At 35.4% G+C, this 25,814-nt stretch overlaps 5 protein-coding genes across 14 annotated transcripts; 1 reads left to right on the top strand and 4 right to left on the bottom strand.

Moving 5' to 3' along the window:
- Positions 1-251: 251 nt before the first annotated feature.
- Positions 252-7,020, bottom strand: LOC107266663 (rabphilin-3A). Of its 3 annotated transcripts, XM_015737361.2 has the most exons (10): positions 6,503-7,012; positions 3,881-4,133; positions 3,607-3,751; positions 3,054-3,515; positions 2,508-2,983; positions 2,285-2,451; positions 1,935-2,203; positions 1,709-1,855; positions 1,220-1,637; positions 252-1,151 (listed from the first exon to the last, which is right to left on the bottom strand). In XM_015737361.2, exons 2-10 carry the CDS (start codon positions 3,961-3,963, stop codon positions 1,024-1,026), a joined length of 2,295 nt encoding a protein of 764 aa, XP_015592847.1. In that variant the 5' UTR covers positions 3,964-4,133; positions 6,503-7,012; the 3' UTR covers positions 252-1,023. The 3 variants fall into 3 exon arrangements, with proteins under 3 accessions (XP_015592847.1, XP_015592848.1, XP_015592849.1); XM_015737362.2 differs by lacking the exon at positions 252-1,151 and having other exon boundaries at positions 1,256-1,637; positions 2,504-2,983; positions 6,503-7,020; XM_015737363.2 differs by lacking the exon at positions 252-1,151 and having other exon boundaries at positions 1,256-1,637; positions 2,522-2,983; positions 6,503-7,019.
- Positions 5,209-20,809, top strand: LOC107266674 (vacuole membrane protein 1). 6 transcript variants are annotated; one of them, XM_015737392.2, is made up of 6 exons: positions 12,811-13,026; positions 14,178-14,453; positions 16,460-16,819; positions 16,901-17,410; positions 17,523-17,792; positions 17,868-20,217. In XM_015737392.2, the coding sequence occupies exons 2-6, from the start codon at positions 14,232-14,234 to the stop codon at positions 17,997-17,999; spliced, it is 1,494 nt and encodes a 497-aa protein (XP_015592878.1). In that variant the 5' UTR covers positions 12,811-13,026; positions 14,178-14,231; the 3' UTR covers positions 18,000-20,217. The 6 variants fall into 6 exon arrangements, with proteins under 6 accessions (XP_015592879.1, XP_015592878.1, XP_024939606.1 ...); XM_025083838.1 differs by having other exon boundaries at positions 12,850-13,026; positions 14,181-14,453; XM_015737393.2 differs by lacking the exons at positions 12,811-13,026; positions 14,178-14,453 and adding an exon at positions 5,209-5,324 and having other exon boundaries at positions 17,868-20,809.
- Positions 8,175-14,165, bottom strand: LOC107266662 (zinc finger protein 569). Of its 3 annotated transcripts, none has more exons than XM_025083822.1 (5): positions 13,127-14,165; positions 11,015-12,219; positions 10,798-10,954; positions 10,176-10,702; positions 8,175-10,095 (listed from the first exon to the last, which is right to left on the bottom strand). In XM_025083822.1, the coding sequence occupies exons 2-5, from the start codon at positions 12,061-12,063 to the stop codon at positions 9,201-9,203; spliced, it is 2,628 nt and encodes an 875-aa protein (XP_024939590.1). In that variant the 5' UTR covers positions 12,064-12,219; positions 13,127-14,165; the 3' UTR covers positions 8,175-9,200. The 3 variants fall into 3 exon arrangements, with proteins under 3 accessions (XP_024939590.1, XP_015592843.1, XP_015592844.1); XM_015737357.2 differs by lacking the exon at positions 13,127-14,165 and adding an exon at positions 12,514-12,674; XM_015737358.2 differs by lacking the exon at positions 13,127-14,165 and adding an exon at positions 12,390-12,483.
- A 105-nt stretch (positions 20,810-20,914) lies between the features above and the next one.
- Positions 20,915-22,424, bottom strand: LOC107266678 (NADH-ubiquinone oxidoreductase subunit 8). Its single transcript, XM_015737410.2, has 4 exons — positions 22,234-22,424; positions 21,687-21,951; positions 21,421-21,613; positions 20,915-21,268 (listed from the first exon to the last, which is right to left on the bottom strand). The coding sequence occupies exons 1-4, from the start codon at positions 22,262-22,264 to the stop codon at positions 21,137-21,139; spliced, it is 621 nt and encodes a 206-aa protein (XP_015592896.1). The 5' UTR covers positions 22,265-22,424; the 3' UTR covers positions 20,915-21,136.
- A 229-nt stretch (positions 22,425-22,653) lies between these two features.
- On the bottom strand, positions 22,654-25,744 carry LOC107266670 (anaphase-promoting complex subunit 7). The gene is made up of 6 exons (XM_015737385.2): positions 24,868-25,744; positions 24,422-24,748; positions 23,912-24,321; positions 23,426-23,840; positions 23,074-23,348; positions 22,654-23,001 (listed from the first exon to the last, which is right to left on the bottom strand). Exons 1-6 carry the CDS (start codon positions 24,934-24,936, stop codon positions 22,779-22,781), a joined length of 1,719 nt encoding a protein of 572 aa, XP_015592871.1. The 5' UTR covers positions 24,937-25,744; the 3' UTR covers positions 22,654-22,778.
- Between the last annotated feature and the right edge of the window lie 70 nt (positions 25,745-25,814).

Here is a 25,814-nt window from a genome sequence, read left to right as displayed (position 1 = left end):
GTGTAATACATGTATAGATACGTTATCCGTATGATATTTTTTACATATTAAGTAATGCGAAACTATTTTACTTTTCTACAGTGTAGAACAGATATTATTGTTTCTTTATTCCTGAATTTTACAATTAAAAAATCACGTTTGCCATACACGGTACTGAAAGCTTTTCCAATTGTACTATCGGCTGATTAGAATTCATTCCAATGAAATTTTCTTTGACAAACTTTACCTTAACGAGCACTTTTAATTCAATGCAACCATTACCGTCAATATTTTACTTAATTATAGTCTAGCTGAACTTCTATTTTTTTTTTCTTAATTCATACATAAAGAATTTGTTATTTTATAAATGCATACGACTGCCATAACTTTCAGTGTATGTACAACGGTTAACTGTTATAAGATAAAGTAACTAATGTAACCTTCAAAGTTGTAATATAGAGAAATTGAAATGTCGATTTAAGACATACGGTACTGAGTGTAGGTATTCTTTAATATGATTATATAAACCTATGAAATTTTTGGAATTATAATTTAGGAAACACTATACCCTACGTATTTGTCTTTCAAATAAATATTCAAATAACTGTCAAGTCCTATCTTTTTGCTTGTTTCTAGAATTACTTGATTCAAAATAGTTTTTACTTAGTAATCTATAAAAACGTATATTATACGTTTTAACTATTGACTTAAGAAATTATTAATTTAACTTCAGGATACGCACCCCTCAAATTTCCCTTTTCCACCAAAACTAACAGGAATTCAAAAAGAGTTTTACAATAGCATTGAGTGATGCATCTTAACTACAATCTAGCGAGACTATATTTTCTATATTTACCATCATAACATCCAGTTGCTGGATTACTTTCAGTCGCTATCCTTGTTAAAAATAAATCTAATAGGACACGACACAAAATCACCAGGAATAAAACCTCTAAGATACCCACTTTAATCAACCTCGTGTTGATTTTCGATTAAGTAATAAATAGTCTTCATACGTTAACGAGTATAATAAAAATAGTTAACTTATTCGGTAGCTACCGTGGCTTCAGTTAAATTATGCCAAGCTCGATGGCGATGATCTGGAAACTTGATCGCGTCTATCCAATGCCGTAGGCGAGCCCCTTTGCTGCTGCAGCTCAGCATAAGTCCTCCTAGATATTAAATTTCATGTGTAATTAAATTCAAATATATCTGATACATTTGATAATTTATAGCGCACCGAGGTAATCGTTGCTCTTCCCGAAATCCTTGTCCCACACCGATATGGATAGCATGAGGCTGGTGAGATCCGTAAGTCGAGTCTCGAAAGCGAACTCTTCGTTCCACTCTGGGTTCAACGTTTTCCACTTGACGTTGGTGCTGTGAGTGTTGCGTGCGCTCTGCTTTTTGTTGTCCTTCTTGAAGACGTTCGTAGTACCTGCTGACCTGGTATGATGGGTACTGTTTTCTTTCGGATCTCTTGTCAGGCAGAGCTTCACGAACGGGTCAGAGAACCCGTTGCTGTCCATGGGTAATAGATTCGCGGCAGAATGTATCATAACCAGGAGCGCACGACGTCGCGTACTGTAGCTTAAGGATACCTGGATTTGGCCTCGTGGATTGGTACCCTCGCCCCATACTTTCTCCTCCTGGTCCACCTAATTTACAGAACGATGTTCAGACTTATAAGTACAGTAAATATTGATACAGAAAAATTGAAATCTCTTACCGTGTAGTGATTCTCCAGGAAGACGTTGTATTGCTTCATTTGATAGGGTAGGAGTTCGTGAAGAGGAAATTTCGCTTCTCCTAAGAAATCTCGTCCCGCTGGATCGTCTTGAAGAATCAGGACGTGTAGGGCACTGCCGTTCTTCATCTAAAAGCATAGAGGAAATGTATTTTAGTGAAATAATAGTATTCCTATGATAATAAATGATTTTATCAGAATGATTTACATCTGTCTCTGTGGTTCCGTAGAAGTTTAGGGTCTCGTTGAACTCTGGGTCGCGAGTCTTGTGTACTGTTTTCGTACGCAATCGCTTGGTGATCGTGGTCGGTAATATGGGTAATATATTCAGCTTGCAAAATGGGTCTGCAAGTCCGTGAATATCCATAGGTCGTAATCCTCGTGCTCGTTCCACTCTGCACTGGAGGCACTGAGCCGCTGGGTCGTATCGCAGTGAGACTTCCAGAGTCCCGTAACCTTGTCCTGATTCCATTGGGTCTAACAACAGTCATGCAATAATTTAATAGCCAATTCTTTTGTACTGCATTCTTATTCATATCTGTGTTAATTGATATTCACTGGTTTGATTGCGTTGAACCGTTTTGAACTGCTCGGAGTGATTGATATTGTTGCTCGTGTAGTCGCTGCTTGCGGCGAGACTCTCCTGATCCCAATCCGAATACCGATTCCGATCTTGATCTAAATTCCTCTCCAGTGTGGGATAACTCGAGTCCATTGAGTCCCTCCTATGGACCGAAGGCAGGAACTAATTTCTATCTCACGTAGCCAGTTTTTTACGTACCTGAGAAGATGTACCTGAGAGCCATTTAGCTGTTCAACCGAGGATTTCCTGAGATCATCCACAGAGGTTTGTTGACCCGGGAAGTTATTGACGTTTCTACTGCCCTGGAAACCGAGTCCTGCTGTGGAAGCTGATGAAGGTATCTGGGATTGAAAAGATTCACCGTAACCACTGTTGCTATTGTAATAATCCATTTCAAATCCAGGCGCGGAACTCTGTCGATGATAACTTGGAGATGTACGACTCGATGAAATTGAAGAGTGTTCCTGATACTTGTCTTCGTGGAGCTGTGCTATTGTGGCCATCTCATTAGATCCTGCTTCCCCAGCGGAAGCGGACAAAGAACGTGTTACGGCCAAACGACGAGTAGCATCTTCGTCAGATGATGAATCTTGTTCTAGAGTTTCCAATGGTCTTATACCGCCAGCCACAGCCCATCCAGATGCTCTAGATCCTGCTCTGGGTCTTCCGCGTTCCTATATTCAATAGAAGAGAAACATTGATTCTCTTCTCTGGTTTCATATGTCAATCCTCTACTATACTTACCACTTTCTTCTCAGGTAATACATATTTCGGTAGACCCTTGAAGAACCAGGCACCACTTTTCTTCCACATCTCACGAGTTTCCGAGCAGATGCGACATAGGAAGACTTTCTGCACATTGGTTCTCTGTATTCCTTGAGGTATTATATTTCCTCTTGCTGTTGAGAACGTTGGGGTAAATGGCGGCGCCGACGAAGGAGTCGCTTCTATCCCACATTTTTGACAAATATATTTTCGACAATCCTTACAGAGACTTGGTCCAGCTCCCAAGACAGCGAATCGTTCACCACATAGGGCACAGGAACATATGCAACGACCACCAGAACAACGACTTCCGCAACTTCTGCCGTTTGATCTAATGGTTGTAACTGAGGTTACATTACGTTTCATATTTTCTAGTCGTTCTACAAGCTTTCCTACACGTTCCTGTTCAGATAGGTCCAGTGCTTCCGCTCTTCGAATGACCTATCGGTGATTATATGAATTATTTATTCGTTTCTTTAATACACCTTAAAAAATGTATGACATAATAACGTATTAAATATTTTCTGCGAACCTCTATAATAGTTTGGCGCTCCTCATCACTAAGAACAAAGGAACTGGCAGAAGACTGCGAACTACCAGGATAGGAATTCGAATACGAATAATCGGCGGATCGTGAATCAAGAGATCCAGTTTTTACGGACCATCCAGTGCGCAGTCTAAGTGAATAATATATATAATTCCCAAATGTTTTATTTCATTATATATAATTATAAAACAGTAATGACACAAAGAACACTCATGGTGCTCCATTAAACTATAATTGATAAAACACCAGGAATACTTACTTTGCTCTGAGAGCAAGGTGTCTATCATTGGGACACACCCATCTAGTGCCTTTATTACCAGTATCGCCTGTATAATCCATCATGATGTATTACTCAGATACTTTATGCAGCCACAGAGACTCTGGTAATAATTTATCTTGACTAGAATTTTCCACCAGAGTATCGTAAATTGTGAGATGGAATCATAAAGGAAGCAGCGGTCCAACGCAAGGATATTCAGCATCACTGAGATAGCGTCTCGTTCATCCTCATCCTGAAGAATAGAAGCATCAGGTGGCATAGCGCAGACATATATTCACATTGTGTACATATAGTACAGTCGGTCTACATGGGATTCTGCAGGGATGGAGTTGGAACTAGAAATGGTAGTGTAGGGTAATGGAGGAGGGTTTGGTTTGCCCGGGTGACCCAATTTAATTTCTCGGCCACCCTCGACGACCCTGACCCCACAGTCGGCACAGGGCTGTATCTCGACGAACACGAGGAAGCACTCAGGGTCGTAACCAGTACCTATTACCTCTCAGGATTAGATATGAAAGAAATTTAATTTTCCACCGGTTTACCTAGAAATAACTCGGGAGCTCGAATGGCAAGGTTAGTGGTCGGGAACAATGGGGGAATTATTAAGGTCCTATTATATACATAACCTCTCGAGAATTATTTATACCCTAGGCGAACAATGGCACCGAGCTTATCAAATCTGATTTTCTACCCGCGATCAGGACGTTGATATCAGAAATGAAAAAAAAAGCAATATAGAAATTCTAAACTTTATACCCGGACACGAAGATGATTACCAAATTTAGAATAAAAAACCATCCAAAAATTTCTATCTTAATAAAACACGCTTCATAAAATTTACTAACTTGAACGCTTGTTATTTTTACGTTTCAACGAACATCTCCGGCAGACAATCTTCTCAGGGTTGTATCAACGATCTATACTAATAAGGAATAAATTTAATGGTTCGTAAATTTTTATTTACGTTACAACGTGTTAAAACATTCATCCATTAAATGTTACGTTTGTTATTTACTGGCGTTCATAAATCTAACAACACCCTAAAGATTTACGATGTGCTATAGTATCCTGCTCCTATTTTCTGGTTTACCAGTATCAACGAAAATATCGTATAGCAACTATGCAATGATATAAGGAACCAAGTTACACTGTTCATAGTATAACTTCGCATATGGCACCGAGAACCTTGAAATAAATTGTACATACAAGCATGCAAATTGCTGATATTTATTGTTCCATATACTACATGCATCAATAATTGATATATGATTTCTAGGGGACGTTTCTATTATGGCAAAGATCGATGGCACATTAAAGGTAACAACGTACAGGAGCAACGATCGACTACCATTTCCCTCTTCAAATATACTAATTACGTGGGACCATTGTGACTGATACTGGAGAATTACAAATGATCCATCTGGTAATAATTTCAAGCTCCTATTTAATCTCGTTCACCTTCTAGTAGTTGATAATAATAAATACTATACGTGAAAAGTGAGTGAAATTGTGAAAAAGATTGCCTGGCTATTTTTATAACTTTATATACGTATATGTATATTATACGTATGTATAAATATGTAATAAGATCCTCAGGAGACGTCGAATATTTTTATATCGGAAAGACATTCGTTTAATTTAACGTGGCCGAAGTTAATTTCATTAAGGGTGGATTCTCCCCTTTTTTCCATCTCAGGGGTATCTTTTCGCATCCTCTCTCTCTTTTCTTTCTCACGGCATCCATCCATTAAGTCAACGCAATTGCTTTCTGTTCGTTACTTATTAGATCGCTTATTACTATTTATATGACAATGAAACTGAATGCTGTTTTAGTATCTGCTCACGTATTACCCTTTGTTAATGCATGTTAAAACTGCACAGACATTAATTTTTTGCTATGCTCGAACTTCGGTATGGATCGGTGTTGCGGTGAATTGAATATTTTAAAATCCTAGAGTCACGACAGAATGGGATATTGACGGTTTCGGCTTTTATTTTCTATTGGTAGGTACATTCTGTTTTTAAAACTCGAGTACGTTTCATTGGCAATAATGACAGCAACGTCCATTAACTGCCACGTCAAAAATAATGTTTTGGTGAAGTTTAATTAAAAAAAAAAAGAATTAAAACAAAGTCGAGCACTTATGCGGGCGTGTTACGTGTATCCAGTACTGAGTGGATATCATTTTATTAAGTTTATCTTTCATGCAATTTATATCCAACGACCACCAAGCCCCGTTACCATTGAAGCATATTTCATAGATTTTTTAAATAAATATTGTTCAATGTTGCAAGTATACATGCTGAACTTAATAAAAGTGCAGAATAGTTTAATCATGATTGCTATGTAAGCTGTGATTGTAGTGTGTGATCTTAGTATCTTTTCTATCTTGAATAGAAAATATTTGTATCTGACGATATGTGCTTTCTTTTTAACGTTATTCGTAAAGAAAAAAAAAAACGCGTTATCGATCGTAAACTATTTTGGAAATCTTGTTTCCTGCCGGAACGGCCAAGCAGATAAATAATAATCACTCCATTTAGATAAAATTCATAACGAAGCATGCTGCTCTTGGTGTATTAATAAAAATCTATACTTACTCGCCAAGGAATAGTTATTTTAGCCACGTAAGTTATGATGTCTTTTCAATATTTGATATACTTTTCATATAAGATAATAAAATCTTAATTCAACTTTGCTTCGCGTACGATTAAGCACACACGGCATGTATGTATTACATACTTAGCTATCGTGCGGCCAGGAACGTTCAGCGCTCTCGAAATATTCAAGAATGTATTTTCTACGCAAACGAAATTCTATACTTCTTTTACTCTTTAAGAATTTGTTTAGCCGATTTTTCCATCTGTTTTCTTTACGCGGATATTTTATTAAAATCCCGCGGATACTACGGACTACCCACTACTCACTAATAACTAGACTACTGTCTGACCGACAGGTGTCTTACTACTTCGACGACTGGCTAGCGTCTCCCTCGGATACGGGTGGCAGGTTATAAGCACAGCCGCCACTCTCAGGGCCGTATATAGCGGGACTAAACCCCTAAACGTAACGCAAAAGAAGAAAAATTGTATGCTCACGTAGTACAGACTATATCATTAGAAAAATTATTTCAAAAGTTGTCTAAGAAATAAAGTGGTTGTTCCATCTATTTTTTTGAGTCGATATAAGACTGAAAGTGAAATTTACTGAAAGTTTACTGAAATTTTTAAAATTAATATCCTCTACAGATCTTGAAAGGTTTTTATTGTTATTCTCTGCGAATTGTAAGGATTATATGTTAAAATAAAAAACTTCTTTTAACTATGGATTTTAATACACGTAAATACTTTTCTTGTCTAATAAGGATACTAATACTTTTCTCCATGGGGTCTATTCTTCCGTCTAACTATAGATATATCACGTAAACAGCATAGCCATTAAGAGTCTATTAACTTGTAATTGTCTCTTATCAAGATATCGATCTGGACCATATGTCAGTCTCCACTGTAATATAGTTCAGAAATATCTTTTCTGTACATGATATAGTACATGAAAAAGGCATTGAAATTACTTGAGTAATTTCCTGATCTTATTATCAATTTCAAATGTATAGAAAAATCTATTTCCCTTTGGAGTTATTCAAAGAAATTAGAAAAAACATGTTTCATCTGTATCGTACAGAGAAGCCGGTTCCTTAAAGTTGCGTGCTCGTATTGACGTATTGCGAAACGGCCTGTTGCGCCATGATTACACTGCGGGGGGCAAACGTGTTCAGGATTGGTCGTAAAAAACCGAAATTCAGGAGCGTGATTGTAAAATTCTAGGACGTTCCAGTAAAGATTTCGAGATTCTCAACGACGGGGAATATGCGCTTTCACTTTTAAACAAACAGAATTTCCCCTATGTAAGCTCCACAAGTGATACGGTCAGTTAGCAACTTTTGAAAATAATTCACCCTTTGCTTTGTTGAGCTTGTAGTTTGAGTCTGGGGCTTGTGTGCTTTAATGAGCGACTGTAAAGTGGCAATATCGGCGCTAGAAGAGATATGAACGACTCTCACTGTCCTGAAAATGGCAACTTTGACAGATTGCGCTATTGAAATACGAGTGTAATAGAGACCATTAAGAATACTAATGATTTTCAATAAGCTGTGAGAGACGGTTATGGATTATTCAAATTTCTAAGTAATTATTATTTGGGGATCAATCTATGCGATTGATGGGATACGAATTGAGAACAAACACGTTTTCTTATTATTTTATAAAATAGATACTTGGTCGATTACTTTATTTCTCAAGATAAAAATTACAAAATTCATTTTGATTTCACTCTTTGTATTAAAGACGCTCTGTATACGCGATAGAAGAATAGTACCTTTCTACTTTTGTACGTATGACTATAGCTGTAAATCTTATATCTATTGATTAGACATATTAAATAAATAGATTGGCTGTCACATTTTGGTTGATACTCTGGCACATTGGTTTGTACTTGTTAGTCTGGTCCGTATATATATAAACTTGTCAAATGGTAGTTATGAGGACGTGTGGCACTCACAACGGCAAGCCGATGTGTTTTTTTAACACTAAACCTTGAAAAATGTGGCATTGGAGTTATAACCTAATCTAATCTAACGAAACCATTTCTTAGCCCATCACAACTCCGAAATTTTTGTTGGAAAATTCGGTGTGAGTGCCGCTTTATGGTCCTGGCAGTATACCTCACGTACCAAGATGCTATCAGACCCGCCCTGACAAATACCGAGTGTCCTAATAACTGCCAATACTCAAGACAACAAGTCCTAAGCACTACCCTTCTTAAAAAATACTATTATATATGTATATATATAAATTGTCATTTTTTAATTTATTTAGTTATTAATGTTCACATATTGTTCTTCTTGATCCCAACTATTTCACTTAAATCATCTAGTGCAGCTTAAAGTGTACACTATAATATTCTTTTTCGCGTTGTAAAAATAATCCATCGTATTTACGAGATTTCTCTGCTTAGCCTAGTTAATATTTTGTTACTGACTATGGCGTAAAGAGAAATATGGCATCTTAGATTAGAGGTAGCTTACGGTAGGTACTTCTGATTTTTCATCCTTATTGAGTTTTTAAGATGCATTGCAGAAAATCTTAGTATACAACTATAAGATTAGAATAGCTATATTATATTACTGGCTTAGTAGAATTAAGATCGAAGATTAAACATTATCGTTCATTATCCGATTCAATTCTGGTTCAGATAAATACACCGTGTATGATGTGTGTGTATATGTATATACAATATAATTCATTCGAATAAAACATTAGACGCATCTATCCTGTTTTTCTCAAATTCACTCTTTAATTCATGCTTTTCCACACGCTCAACATTAATGGAAGGAACGTACTTTTTCGGTTTTGTCAAATATTTTCTACGATTATAGATTACTTTTGATGAGTTTGCGTTTAACTCTTCGATATAGTTCACTGTTTCGTTTGAACCGGTAGATTTAACTTCATTTATTTTACCTCTTTTACATAACAAAGTTAGCGCTCCGCCATTAATTATTTTCTGATTATCAGATATGAATTGTTCGTTTCGTGAATACTGGCCTTGAGTTATGAGTACTTTAGAAGTACTACTTTCTAAATCTTCATTACTACTCCCAGATTGTGCGGTAAATTTGACTAAATTTAAGGCTTTGTCGCAATTATTTTGGCAATGTTTTTCCGCTCCATTGATTTTCCCGGTGGACGTCAATGAAAGATTTTGTTTATACGTAGCATTCATCCATCCATTCAGTACGGAGTTGACATCAAGTAAACTTTTATCTTCTTTCTTTGGGAAGGATTCTATGTTCGCGAGCGGCCCTATGTCGTTCAGTCGTTCATCATAAGAGCCACGTGCAAAATTTATATTCTTACCATCGTCTGTCGTTCCAATTTCACCTTGCTCACAGTTTCCATTAAGCAGCTTTTCAGCAACTAATCCATCTTTTTTTGATATCCAATCAACACCTGCTGTAGTCTTCAATTCCACTTCTTCGAGCATACTAGTTTTAGCACTCTTATATTCCAATCCATTACTCTGGAGATCATGATACCGTTGTAAATGATTCTGCATAGACTTTCTGGTGCTATAGCGTTTTCCACAGAGTTCACAATCAAAATATTTCTTCTCAGTATGCGTTACGATGTGGTATCTATGAATAAAATTAGAAGAGAGAATTTAATATGAAAATTTACAAACATTGAGGTACAGTATTGAGGTCCAGGTGCTTACTTCAGTCTGGACTGTTGATAAAAAACTTTATCACAGATTGGACAGATAAAAGATAAAGATTCAGGACCAGGATGTACAGTAGCCATGTGCCTTTCTAGATACTTTTGATTACTAAACGCTCTTCCACATTCTATACACATCATTTGTGTTTGCCTATCATGAATAGTTCTGTGCTCCTTCAAGGCAAAAGTATTTGTAAAAGTTTTTGCACAAATCTCACAACTCAATAAACCTTCCCCGGTATGTTTGCGAATATGATATTTCAACTTTTGTTTCTTGGTGAAAACTTGACCACAATATGAACAGGCACATTGCTCCTCCTTCGTATGAACCCGAATATGCGAATTACAAGCACCCTTGTCGGAGAAGCGTTTCTCGCAAAAGGTGCAGGAATACGGTTTCTGTCCTGTGTGAATTCGTATATGACGTATGAGATTGCTACGCTGCACAAATTCTTTTGGACAGTAAGGACAGCGATGCCGAGGACCCACATGGATAAGAACATGTTCATGATAGCTGTCTCGCCTCTGTTTAAGTATCAAGATTTAAGTATTAAAAAAATTTGTATATTGGAAGATTGAAAGAATGCAAAATGAATTTTTTTGGGTTAATGAAAACTTACGTTAAAAATTTTTCCACAATATTGGCAAGTTGATTGTTGGTCTTTTTTGTGAAGTTGTCGATGACCATATAATCCTGATTTACTAGAGAATCCCTTTCCACAATCCATGCATATGAATGGACTCTCTCCACAATGGATTTTCTCATAATGAAGCTTTCTATGCATGATGAACACAAATGATTTTCATGTTATCAAAGAAGTTAAAGAATCTTCTCACCTGTCCTCTTTTGTATGGAATTTGTCTTCACAGAGACGACAGCGAAATCCTTGCCTGTTACTTCGGCCATGTTTCATTTTAATGTGAGTCCTTAGAGCTTTTAGATTATTTAATTCTTTGCCACATGCATTGCAACCTTGTGATTTTTCTGAGGCGGTTTCATGGCTGTATTTATAATGCTTCTTCAACAATTTTTTATTCTTGAACATATCATGACATTTGGAACATCTGTATATTATATTGTGAACTTCCAAAAAGTGTTCACGTACAAGAACCAGACTAGGATATGCAGTTGCACACTTTTTACATTTGTAACATATTCCATCCCAGTTCTCATCACAGACTATATTCGGATGTTTTGGTTTCAGGTGAGAGGTAAAATACGTTTTGCAGGGAAATAATTTATAGCATACATAACATATTATTAAGTTGGATTTTTCGATCAAATCCAATTCATTAGTACCTTTATTTTCTTCTTCGTAAATACGATCGTGAATGATTAGTGCGTTTTCTTCTTTGATATTTTCGATTATATTCTTCATATGTGAGGTTTTTGGAATTTCTTGATTGTCTCTACATTTAGCAATATGTTCTTTGTAAAGTACTAAATCGTATAAGACTTCTTTGCATGTACAAATATATTTTTCATTAATAATGTTGATATTATGAACTTTATTCAAGTGCTTCAAAAGCTCGTGCGTTGAACAAAAATTACATTGCATGTTGCATAAATGACATGGCAGTTTCTTTAGATTTGTTTCACTTAAGTTTTCTTTTTGGTTACCCTTAGGTATGTCTGATAGGAAACATTCCACTTGACATGGATCTATATCTCTATAGCCCTCTATACAATCCACAACATTGTGCAGTTTTGAGGGTGCATCAGAATATAATATATTATTGGTTTCTAACTCATTCATTTTTTTATGTATTAAGCATTTTTCATCCCCTCCTATATTCACCTCTACTTTTACTCGTTGCTTATCGCTGGAGCCAATATTACTAAGTTGATCAGATTTATGTCCCTCTAATACTATAGTGACATCCATAATTATTGGAGTATATAGTATTTGGATATATACGTAAATCTTCAAAGCCAAACAAATGTATCATTTAATTATTGAATTTTGATAATCGAATGGTCTATCGGTTTGACACTCATTAAAAAAAGGACTCATATTGGTATCTACATTTCACATGACAATCTGAAACAAAGAACTACAATGTAATGATTGACATGATAATAACATTAGTTTACTTTTTTTCAAAGGGAAAAATCAACATTTATATGCTGAAATTATATAAACATTTAAATATAACAATATGTCACTACATTAAACACAACAAAAGAAGTCAGCAAAGGAATAGATATAACCTGTGTCAGTACTTTCGTGCAGCTAACTAAAATCTATCAGAATCAATAGAATTCATCATAATAGATATATTTCGCATATCATTACGAATACATATAGATAAAACTTCAAGCGATTTCCACATACCCAAAAAGTAACTCAATCAAACCAATGGGTTCATTCAAAAATAATTTTCTGTTTTTTCACATTGTTTATAGTATTCCCCATTGATCACACAAATTATTGGCAAAGTGCTACAATAATCATCCTGTACTTGATTAAACCTCCGATGGGCTTTTCCCAATTAGCGACAATTTACAAACAAGAGTATACTATTGGCTACCAAACAACTGTTACGTTACTTATAAACCAATAGAGAGCTCAGCTTTAATCAACTATATTTTCTGCCTATCGAAAAGCTCGTTTAAAGCTTCGAAATTCTAGAAACATTGGTGCTGACACATTGGCAATGTTGAGAATGACTCGCTTCAGAATCCAATTCGAAGAAACTCCACTTCTCTTTGTATGAACTAAATTGACATCAGGCAAATCAGTGATCGAATACCAGTCTAATTCATGGCTCCCACCGATGTTGTGCTTCATTTACAATTAATTTAATTAGATGACACAGGACGTCTAAGTGTCACCGATAAGAATCACGTAAGAAATGCAAAACTTTATTATAACTGTATAGGATAATTGTGCACTGGACAATTATTCTCTTTGAACAGTCACTGATGGTTGATATATATTTACTTACGTGGCGTGGATTTGAGGTTACAGAAAATATAATTTGCACACATTTTGAATACACCAAAGCTTGATAAAAGGTGTACCTTTATATTTAATAAGTAATACGTAGATTCTGGAAAAAAAATTCCTTTGACAATCGGAACTCTGTTTATTTGGTTTAGTTATATTCAGACATAGAGTTAAGTGCTTTTCCTCATTTTTCAAATACCCTAAGACATTTATACACGTCAGAGTTGATTACACAACGTGTACTTTAAAATTAATACTAAGCTATCAATGTCACATGCCACAGTAACGTTATTACTAGTCGTAAAGTTTTATACAAGGTTTTATGAGCATTTTGTACAGATATTTTGGAGCTTACCAAAGAAATATCAATTGAGTGTTTGGCAAAATATTGTTAATTTAGTCTATGAATAAATATTTGTAAGACAATGTTTTGAAATCTGGGATTTACAGTTTAGAAATAAGGCTTCTTTCTGTGCATGCTGTCTGTGAAAATTGTTCAAATTTTCAAATCTGTGATTGTACTTTGTGGTTGCAAGACACGTAGATATCAGTCAATGGGTATCTGATTTTGTATCTGCTATTAATATGCTACCATGTATACTTTACTAACAAGAAAAAAAATCTTTTTGACGAAACTAGTAATCTACTACATACTTATATATGAGAAACTGTTGAGACATATAATTATTAGACAAAAAATTGCTTACCAATTTCTTCATTGAAAAAAAAAAAGTAAATATCTGATTATGTCAAATCATGACGAGCGTAGTTTCATAGTAAATCTCATATATGATATATTAGATATCTCTACAATATCTCATTGATAAGGTACTATACATAATTCTTTATCAAATAGAAGTATCAGAGATGAGAAATAATTTAATATATATGATAAATTTATAATTCGCCCAACAAACTTCTCTTTTATCATTTTAACATCTAGCATAAGAAATATTTATTTTGGTAATATGATAACCATATAAAGTTAAGAAGAAGTGAGATAGGTAGCCCAAATTCCTGGTATCAATTGTTTCCTATATTCCCTGAAGCAGTCAGAAACAAGCTGATGGTGAAGATTGATCATTATCCTTGCCTGCTTCGGGATGGTGAGAAGGAAAGTAAGTCGTAAGGCGAGTACGACCAGCAGTGCAAGTGCTACCAATGCAAGTGCAGAAATATCTGAAGGCAACTTTGCTCAGCCAAGGAGCAGGGGCTCGACAAGCGTTACCACAGTGGCTCCTGCCTTCCATCGCATGACTCGTGAACAGCTTAAGAGCTTGCTAAAGGAACGTGGCCTGCCTATTTGGGGAAACAAGACAAATATGGTACACTAGACACTCACAACATGAGCAGCTCGTGCTATCTATTGTTTATTCAACGTGCATCGCGCTATATTTTTATTTTATTATTTATTTTGTTATAATATCCCCATCCTATTTTCAGCTACTATTATAGATTACATTCATTGATTGATACATTATAGGCTAGTTTTGGAGTACGTTGAATGATCTGCATTATTGCCTTTGTATAATTTCACAGATGTCACAACTAGGGCATTGCTTATCAATTGTTATTTGAACTATTAAGAAATTGTATTAATCGTAAATTCATCTTTCTGTTAAAAAAAATGTGGCACGGGTTTTAAAAAAAAAATACATTAAACATTACACAATACTCATATACACGTGTTGCACTAATGCTTCTGCCTGTAACTCGCTTTCAAATAGATTTTCTCTATCCCATTAATGTAGTTTGCATCATTATTTTCATATATATATGACCGTTTACGTCCTTCACTGCATTTATACTTGTAGATGTTGATCTACGCATATATAATTATTGCTCGCTTCTATCGTTAAATCAGTTATAGAAGCAAACGTAATATGTAAGCTTGTTTTAAAAGTTAGGAATTAGTATAAATACGATTTATAATAACTTTTAAGTAGTCCATCATAATGGCTTCCTCCATTTGATTTCCACGTTGCAGCTAATGTGTCATTCGTAACAGAATCGTCGCTGGTAGTTTAATCCAAACGACCAGATTGACTGATTTTATAAAATAGAGTCACGTTTAAAGAACTGTAAATTCATTTATCTATGACGGATCACATAATTCCACAAAATGCTGTCTTTGCAGTTCATCCTTTATATACCACATATGACATAGTTGTAAAAATCTCATAACAATTCTCAGACATGCTGTTGATTGTTCTGTACTGTTTCTATAGTTGTATATTATTGTATTGTCACACGGTACACTATAGTAAGTAAAAACATTACTGAGATACTATAAAAGAAGTATTCAGCATTTGTATAAAATGCTGAGCAATGTGAATCGACCTTTCTTTTTCTTATTACACTAGCTCGTTGAAATCTTGTATCAGTAATACAGGCGGACTATGCGGTGGTAAGGTGACCCTTGATCCAATATGACCCTCTGTTCGGCGCATTTTCTAATGATAATGACTCAATCGCATATACTAAATTGAGTGGGGGCAATGGTCAGTACCTCTTAGGGGTTCTGACACGATAGTAACTCGACGCCACTCGTTGTGAACACTTCTACTTTATTTCATAAAACAGTAATGGATGATACAAGAGAACTCAGACCTCACAGAGATTACCTCGTTATTGATATGAATCTCACCGAGCTGCTAGAAGTAAAGTCAACGTAAATAAACTGTGATATTATATTGAAAAATTCACAAGAATCTATATCTTCTTGGTGCTTCGTTGGCTATTTGCTTTGCTTAATTTTTGTTGGATATTCCTTCCTGTATAATTATTGTATCAAATGGTGTGCTGATAGTTCAATGAATATACAGAGCTTGGTGTCAGTAAATGAAAACTTCTATAATGTTTGTGATATATGGAGTGTCCTAGAATAAAATGTGGAGTACACTATCAAGTAGAAGAGGAAAACTAAAACAAAAAGTCCTGGTCCATTTTTGTACCGAGCTTTCTTAAAGTTATAAACAATTAAAGGTAGCCAATCAACGCATGGCTGTACCCACTGAGCATTCCTTTATCCCCCACTTACCGCGTTCTTGGATGCTCAACGGGTACGGGTTGATTGGCTAACTTTAATTGTTTATAACTCTAAGAGGAAAGATTGGTAAAAAAATGTATCAGGACTTTTTGTTTCGGATTTTCCTCTACTTGATGGTGTACTCCATATCTTTTTATTCTGGGATACCCTGTATTTAAATGAAAGCACTGTATAATCATATTACTTTATTAACTTATTCATGTTTTTTGGTAACTATTTTGGTTCTAGCTTGTTATTTAATATTGACTTCCAGTAAAACACGAATCTGTATTTGATTGACAGATTAATCGATTAGGTGGTACAATGTTGGGAAATACTACCGCTGTTCGTCGTGGAAAGGATTCTACATCAAACTCAGCAAATGGGGCACAGAGAAGATTAATTGAAAAAGCCACATCGCAGATATCCCACATCGAATTTAATTTAAATTCCATACTTAATGAGGAAGCTGAAATAGATCCTGAGTGTCTAACATTATGGCAACATCCTATCATAACGTTAAACTATTTCTTAAAGGAATTGCTCATTGATATTGCTAGTTTAGCAAAGAAAACATTACGTTATAGACGGACCGTAAGCAGCGCAGTATTAATTGTCATACTGTTTCTATTATTAAGTAGAATATCTGGCCCTCAACAAGATGTAAGTATCCTGGACAAGTAAATTTCTAATAAGCTGACTCAAATTTTTATCATTGTTTAATGTATTTTCTTTCACCTACAGACATTTAAAACATGGGAAGCCAAGCTTGTATGGTGGATGTATTGGGTGGGTCTTGGTGTATTATCCAGTGTGGGTCTAGGCACTGGATTACACACTTTTGTACTTTACCTGGGACCTCACATAGCAGCTGTAACAATGGCTGCTTACGAGTGTGGTGCACTTAACTTTCCTGAACCACCATATCCAGATCAGATAGTATGTCCCACTAATATAGATCCTAACTGGACAGCAGGAGTGCTCAATATCATGAGGAAGGTTCGCGTCGAGGCTATGCTCTGGGGCGCGGGTACGGCTTTAGGAGAATTGCCACCCTATTTTATGGCAAGAGCCGCTCGAACCAGTGCCCAAAGTGACAAAGAGAAAGACTGCGATCAGGAAGACTTAAAAGAATTAGAGGCTCTTGAAGCATTGGAGAGTGGCGAAAATGTTCCACTTGTGATGCGCGTTAAGCTAGCTATGAAACACTTTGTACAAAAAGCTGGTTTCTTGGGGATACTTGCTTGTGCTTCGGTAAGACATGATTTTATGTGTACCACCGCATGAAACATATTGGAGTGTTTTATTGCTTCACCTTTCACTTCTATATTATTAAAGAAAATTATATTGACTAAATTACTTGCAGATCCCCAATCCACTATTTGATCTTGCTGGATTAACCTGTGGCCACTATCTCATTCCATTTTGGACATTCTTTGGAGCCACTCTTATCGGAAAGGCCGTAGTCAAAATGCATATACAGCAACTCGCAGTTATAATAGCATTCAATGAAGAACTCTTAGATAAATTTATCAGCCTTCTGGCTGTCATTCCCATTGTGGGTTCGAAGTTCCAGGCTCCGCTCAAGAAGTATCTCGTGGAACAAAAACAAAAGTTACACGACAAATCTTCGACGGTGAGTCTATCTCTGTAGAAATTTTTCTATTTAATAATTGGTACCCCGTGTAATCAAAACTGAAAATAAATGTAGGAAGGAACAGCGACCATTTCCTGGTTATTTGACAAATTCGTCATGATCATGGTGTGCTACTTCTTGGTGACGATAATTCACGCGCTGGCGCGCAATCATCATCGCAGACGTACCAAGCCGTCGTCGGATTGAGAACTAGCTGTATTAGGATAAAATAGCTCAAAAATAGAGGGATGCTGGGGCGGATCGAAAATGGTCGGGTTAAACAGAAAAAAACGTGAGTTTCGACGCGATAAAGAAGTAAGATAGTGCATTGGAATCGTGCTACTCTAACAGACTTGAATGATTATGACGATAATGACGATTATGGTGATAATAGATATCTGCCAGTGTTCTACGAAGGCTGAGAAAAGGAGACATTTCTTAATATCGATCTATTCAATGAGTAAATATAATTTCACAAATATCTTCAGTGAATCAGGACTTTTATATACGGTTTAATTTTGCACTCTTCTACTGATTGCCATTAACAAACCATAAATAATAAACTAATAGATAAACTTGTTAAGGTGTGTCTCGCCTTTCTTGCCTAATTTTGTATCTACTAACATTTTGATATTTGCGTAGATAGGATAGCTAGGTCTATGCTTAAAGAAATGGAAAGCATAAGATTTGCGTAAGATCACAAGAATACTTGCATAATAGCTAACGATTCCGTGTTATTTTGAGTCAACTGTAATGAAGTAAATTGAAACAAAGAAAAAAAAGACAGTGATACGCGCACCGAATTTTCATCGTTGTGAGTATCATATGTCATGTGCTTCTTATTTATTGTCCATGTATGCTATATGAATTTAAATTTAAGGTGGAAAAACGTGTTTAGATACAACTTTTGTTTTCTTGCTAGAACATAATAATAAATAGGAGTAGGTATAAAATAGAGATGGACAGGACTTTCTACTTGTACGATTGTGATCGAGGTCTTTGTCGAGTAAATATTTATACAGTAAGTAATTTTTCGGCGAATCCTAGTTTCTTTTCTTATTCGCCAATATCAAGACGACGACCTTGATCCAGTTTCACATCGCCAAGTGTGAAGTCGCAAAGACGTTGTGTATTCTATGTACCGTAAAGCGCTCGCTTATTTCTTGATATTAAAATCCTATTTTACAAGGGATTTGAAATGAGCGATGGAAAAAAAAGACTATTCCACATGTGTAAATGATCACGTTTAAAGTTACGATTGTAAAAACAGAATGGAAATCGTATTAACAATCAATGTGATTGGAATTTTTGAAATCCTTATTGCCCATATTCTTTACGGTAGTCAAACTTATATACAGAGGAAATCGATCAGGGTTGTGTGGTGAACGCCAGTCAAAAGTACTAGTACTGTATCTTTATACAAATAGGAAGTTGCACTAGTCTTTTGTTCGAAATTACTAACCGTGTTCAATTGTTATCACGGTGGATAATGAAGAGATAAACACTTGGAATTGTTAATGGGTAACTTACATGGATTCTTCAGCATCATTTGTTCTACATTGCAAATTGAATATTGTCAATAAATATCTTGCAACACCATGATATTCCTTTTGTATGTCGCATATTGGCGGTACAGTAAATTATTAAGATTTATATGATATAATAAGCATTCCATACTAAAACTCCACAAAACTTTCCATTTCTCATTCAAGTTCATTTGTACTTTCCTATACATTATTTGCGACTTGTACGAGCCGCTATTAATCAATCTATACTGTTAATAGACATTCCTGTATACCTTAGTATTGGAACAGACATGGTTGTACCCTTTTTTTATATTTTCAAGACGTAGAACTCATGTAAGCTTCCCATTACAAAAGGTTTCATGTTACTTGTAAATCCGAAGAAAGCTTCTGTGTGCTAATACCTCTGTGACGTCAAACCTTGTGTACTGAGTCTTGTCAGTTTCATTGTGAAAAGTATATTGTATTTTGTTGTAATATCTTTGGCAGATTCTTAGTGATTACCACATGGCAACAATTGTTCAGATGGACGTGTAGTACTTTATAGAAGACATGTAGAAAAGTAGATTTGTGGAGAAACAAAAGTTTTAAACAATTTTCCTGTACATGTAAGCCAATATAAGTACTGTAATGCTTATGACAATCCTCTTGATTATAGTACTAATGAAGGGAAAATGGTTCAATGTTTTAAAAAAAACTACAAGCATTTTGAAATCTGCTCAAGATATTTCTGTGCAACAATATAGATCAGTTAAGTGCAGATTTGGTTTCAGGGTTTGATGCTTGAGGGGTAATCAATTTTTAAACGATTATTGTAACTCACTTACCTCGGCTGTACAGCATAATATTGTCATTTATTGCCAAACTTTTAATAAATCAAGTTATCAAAGGAATGACTGACAGAACTGATGTTGTCATTGAATTTCCGTTTGTCCGATGATAAGCGTTAGTCATTCCTCTAATCTATTTTGCAAGTAAAATTTTGTTAAAAAGTAATGGACATTTGCTTATATGCATTATGAACTATATGGAAGCCGGGACAACGACTAGCAACAGATGCCTTAGAAAACCTCTGATTATCAATGAACATTTTTGAGCTTTCATACCATTATGAAAAATGTACTGTTTTACAGCTATTATATAAATAATCATGCGTACATTTCTAGTCGCATATCGCTCCGTCCGTTAATCACCTGCTTAATAACTCACTGTTAATGCATAATATCCATGTGAATATTAGAGGAAGGAATGTTCAACTGTTTATAACCGGTTCAATTTAACATTATTTTTGCGGACAGTATCTTTTGGAAATTATCCAATTTTGCTTCGTACGATTATTATATACACGATAGTCAGTGCGTTGCAATTGATAATTCTGTATACATTCAATATCGTGAGTGATTGAATTATTGGATGGAAATGCAATTGCAATTATTGCAATAAATACTGACTGTAACATGAGCAACAATAAATATTACCGTTACTGAAAAATAATCCGTCTTTATGTTTATCAAAATAGATATGTTTATGTAATGTGAACCACAGGATTAATTACAGAGTGGAAATGGTTAGAACAATTCACGAAAAAGATGTCACAAGTTTTAATCTGTTCCCTGTGAGAAATTTTATTCATTGCTCACTGTCAAGGTAATATTTTGACAGTCGCATGTGGGATTCTTCATTTAATAGAAAGATTTGTTAGAATAAATATACACTTTTTACATCTTCAAGTTACGGTGAATCCATTTATTCACTGTGAATAAAGGTTTACTGACTTAAAGCATACAAGTTGACTATGTAAACTTACTATTCTATTTCTCATTAACGGTAGAGGTGGTCTGCGTGAATGTTAACGGCAATTTCAGATTCCCATTTATCACCATTATGCAAAAGCTTTTCCTTATTATACAACAACTCCTCACGAGTTTCCGTAGAGTATTCGAAGTTTGGGCCCTGGAATGATAAGTCAAGAAATTTCTATTTTAGATGATAAACGCTATTTCATTTAAGTTTGTGTACAAGAAAAGAGTGAAATACCTCAACAAATATCTGTATACTTATAAAAAAAAATGACTAATAACCCGCATCTTCATTTTGACTTTTACCTCAACAATAGCATCAACAGGACAAGCTTCCTGACAGAACCCACAGTAAATACATTTAGTCATGTCAATATCATATCTCGTAGTACGCCTGGATCCATCAGCTCTCTCTTCAGCTTCAATAGTGATTGCTTGAGCTGGACAAATTGCCTCACAAAGTTTGCAGGCAATACATCTTTCCTCTCCTGAAGGATACCTATAATGCATAGAATCTTATTATATATTACAAGATTATTTTAAAAAAAAATAAATTAATAATGAAGATATACCGTCTCAAGGCATGTTCTCCTCTAAATCTTGGACTGAGAGGTCCTTTTTCAAAGGGGTAATTGATAGTTGCTGGCTCTTTAAAAATTTGAGCAAATGTAATGCCCAAGCCACGCAAAAGCTCAAGGGTAAAAACATTAAATGTTCCACGTTCTAGTATGTCCTTCCCAGTCATAGATTCTTCTTCAGCATTAACATAGACATACTTGTTACGAACCCCATATCCTGTTGCCACTGCATTGCGAGTAGTTCTCAGGAAGTTAGGGCCTAATATACAGGAAATGCCATCATGTGAAAATATGATTACTCTATACATTATAATAAGACGCATCAATAGATAATATATTGTGAGGAATATAAATAAATAACATATATATTTGGAAGTATAAGAATGATCTTTGCTCGTGAGGTTATAGGATCGGTTACACAATATTATACACTAATCATCATAATGGGATACAAAACTGTCTCAATAAAATCTAACAGTTTTCTTAATCGTAATTGCACTGCAAATTTTCGAACTGGATTTCTATTAAATCAATGATTTACCAAGTTGGCCGAGAATCCTAGCGGTAGCCATTACGCAAAACTACTAGTGAAATGCCCTCTTCAAGATAACTCTGTCCCCAACTCAGTTTAATACCGCTAAACGCGCTAAACTAACATGACCTGTAAAACAGGCGCACAGTTCAATTTCTATAATGCTAAGCTTGTATAAAAATACTTGCATACCAAATCGTATATTGCTTAGATAACAAATAACTAAATTTAATGAAAGTCACACAGCTTATGCTATTGAAACCAATGCTTTTTCATAGAAGTCATATATATTGCTTAAAAAAACTAGTAAAGAAATATATAATAGAAATTTCGGACTTATGAGATTACGCTATGATTATCTAAAGGACATCAACCTACATACTCATCACACTGGCCATAAGATGCAAAATCTTACAAAATTTCCACCAATACCTTTTCAATGTGCATGTTATATTTAAATTTGAATTTGTACACGATACGTAACAAATCTTCATACCCACATAATTCTTCCTATAAAAGTTTGTTTAATCACCCATCGATGCGCTAACTACTCGTTACTGGCTATTAGCTTCTAAATCCATGTCAGACCATACTGCTTCAGTTTCACTTTCGTCCGCTGCATCGTCATTATCTGTGTCTGGTAAACCGTCCCCGACCCCAAAACTAGTATCAGCATGTTCTTCACCAACAGTCATATAGTACGTTGAATCTAATTTGCTGGAAGTACTATCCAAACGATGCATACCTTCTAGTGCTCTTCCATTACCTGGATCTAATCTGTTAAAGGGAAAAGATCATGTAAGACTGTGACAATGGAATAAAGTCAATGGTGTCATATTGGATGCTCACTTTAAGGAATTAGCATAATGGTCTAATGCCTTATCTTCGTTGTGCACTCTGGCCCAAAGATCACCCAGCATTTGATGAAGTTTACTAGTTGGCTGTATTTCAGCTTGTCTCTCCAGCAAAGCTATAGCAGCCTCGAGATTCATTTCTTGCTCATAAATCTCAGACAGGAAATATACAGCCGGCAAATAAGTCTCGTCCTGCGTAAGTGCTTTCTCCAGTAGATTTTTGGCTTTACCAACTGATACAGGATCTTTCATTAATACAGACGCGTATAGCTGAAAGAATTTTTTTAAAAGAATTATTTAATTATTAAATTTAAATAAATAAGTATATTTTGAATTCTGAGTCATACTGTGAGAACTCTTGGTGTATGGCCTAGTTGTTTGCAAGCACCACTGGCAATATTTAGAGCTTCTCTCAGTCTGTGCATCCCAACAAAACAATCTACTAATCCTTTGTGTGGTTCATAACGATGAGATTTCAATTGCATGGCTTGTCTGAAATAGTACAGGGCCTCCTGATACTTTTTCTGTTCAATCATTATGTTTCCACGCAAAATGATTGCTTCAATATTATTGGGACTTAAGATCATTGCTTGAGCTGTGAATGTGTTAGCTCTACTCAACTTTCTAGCGGCAAACAAAGCGTAAGCCATCGCTACGTAGGTTTCAGCTGTGTATTCGCCTGTTGCTGTTATAATGGAAATTAATTTTTCCAATTCCTTTGTATGATGGGTTTTGTATAAAACCCCTGCGTAAATGTCTAAGCTGTAATGTTAAATAATTCAAATGAATATGACTTGTTTACTGTAAAATACTTATATAAATATTTATCCTACCCTTTCACTAAATCTGGTTCAATTATCCTAGCTCTTCGTAAGCACAACGATGCGTTTTTGTCATCTCCTGCATAATAATAGCATTCGCCTATTGTTACTAACAGGGTGACATTATCCCGTAAAAAATTTACATTGTCTAATGACCTTAGTGTTGTAACGGCATGATTATATTCTCTGTTATGAATATGTGCATGTGCCTTAATCCAAGAATTTAGCCAGTCTAATCCTGACAGATTGGAGGTACAGCCCACTATGAGAGAATTTACTTCAATTCCTTTAACTCCTAGTGAGAGTAGACCTTCCATTGCTTCTAAAGCCAAAGGACATTCTCTTAATACTTCTTTGTATGATGTGATTGCAGAACGCTCCATTCCTTGTTCTTGGAACATCCTTGCAAGTGCCATATTTACCTAATAAACAATCACATATTACTTAGAATAAACCAAAGAACAATCTCAATTTTTCAATAAGACTAAATGTTTTATAACTCAATACTTGATAATTGTATACCTTTGGTGTTCTTTGCTTTCCTGGTATTCCTTGTAGTATTTGAAGAGCTTCCTCTGGATTTTTTAATTTAACCAGACATAGATGTATTTGGTACTTTATATCTATATCTGATAACAGATCTTTTTGCCCTTCCTGTGGTGGCTTAGTAGCACCCTTTGATTTAAGGAGGCACTTCCGAAATTGTAAAGATTTCTTGTAAAGTGACTCAGCCTTTCGATATTTACCCAAATGAAAGTGGGAATCCGCACAATGAACATAAGTTAACAACTTTGCATGTGCAGGTAACAGCTCACTATTGTGATCACTTAACGACAGAATCAAATTTGCCTAAAATCATTCACAAATATTTAGTGTTCAAATTCACTGGATGTATCAGTATTCTATATAGTAATGTACAGAGTTAGCATAATTTTTTATAGTATCATTTTATGTTTCACAATACTCACAAGGGCAATAACATTTGTGTACAATTCCTGATCGTACAAAAGCTTCACTTGGTCGTATAAGGACGTCATGTTTCCTTCACTATGGTGACAGTCTATATGACAGTTCTAAATAGTCCTTTCTGATAGTTTATAATTTTGTTTACACAATGTGATCGGCAATGTGATCACAAAGCGACGTGTGAACTATCGAATGTATATAAAAAAAAAGGTAAGTAATATTAGAACGGAGATGAATCTCTTGCTTCTAGTCTCAGATAGTAGTGGCCGGATTCCTGGGTCATAATTAATAGTGTCAGTTACCGCCACTCGTAGCGCTGGTATTCCAAGCCCGACAAGTAATGTTAAAATTACTTTATACCTTTGCGAGAAATTAATTAGTTCTTTTAGCGGAACAAAAGAGTATAAGGCTGAAGTAAAATCAGAAAGCACGATGAAAGACGAACAGAGGAAAGATGAAAGAAGAAAAATGTTGCAAGGTTGGAAAAGAAACGAAGAGGGTAGGAATAGGCAGGAAAAGGTTTGTGAATGGGCTTCCTCACCGTCTATTCCCTTGAAACCCTACTTCTCCGCATGGAAGCTTGGGGATTAGGGGAAAAAATCCCGGGTTGGGAGAATGGGAGGAAAACCTCAAGGATAAGGATAAAAATGCATGTTAAATGCAAACGAGAAGAGGACATATGATAAGATCCGAACCAAGTCGTTATCGATTAGAAATGCATGTGGCATATAAAGAAGTTTTAATTGCGAGCTGCAGTAACGCAAAGACTAGTTGGCTTTAAATTGTGATAGATTTCGGTGGCAGACTCAGACCGAAAAGGTAAATTTTATTATTGTTTATGATACTAGATTAAATCACCGAGATATTTGCAAAAGTGCAAACAGTACTTTGAAAATGTAAAAAAGGACACATCCTGGTTTGCATAATTTACAATAAAAAGGAATGTATT

Source organism: Cephus cinctus, unplaced genomic scaffold (assembly GCF_000341935.2).
Source record: "Cephus cinctus unplaced genomic scaffold, Ccin1 Ccin1_scaffold0330, whole genome shotgun sequence".
In the NCBI taxonomy this organism is placed as follows: domain Eukaryota; kingdom Metazoa; phylum Arthropoda; class Insecta; order Hymenoptera; family Cephidae; genus Cephus; species Cephus cinctus.
This window is presented reverse-complemented; position numbering and strand designations above follow the sequence as displayed.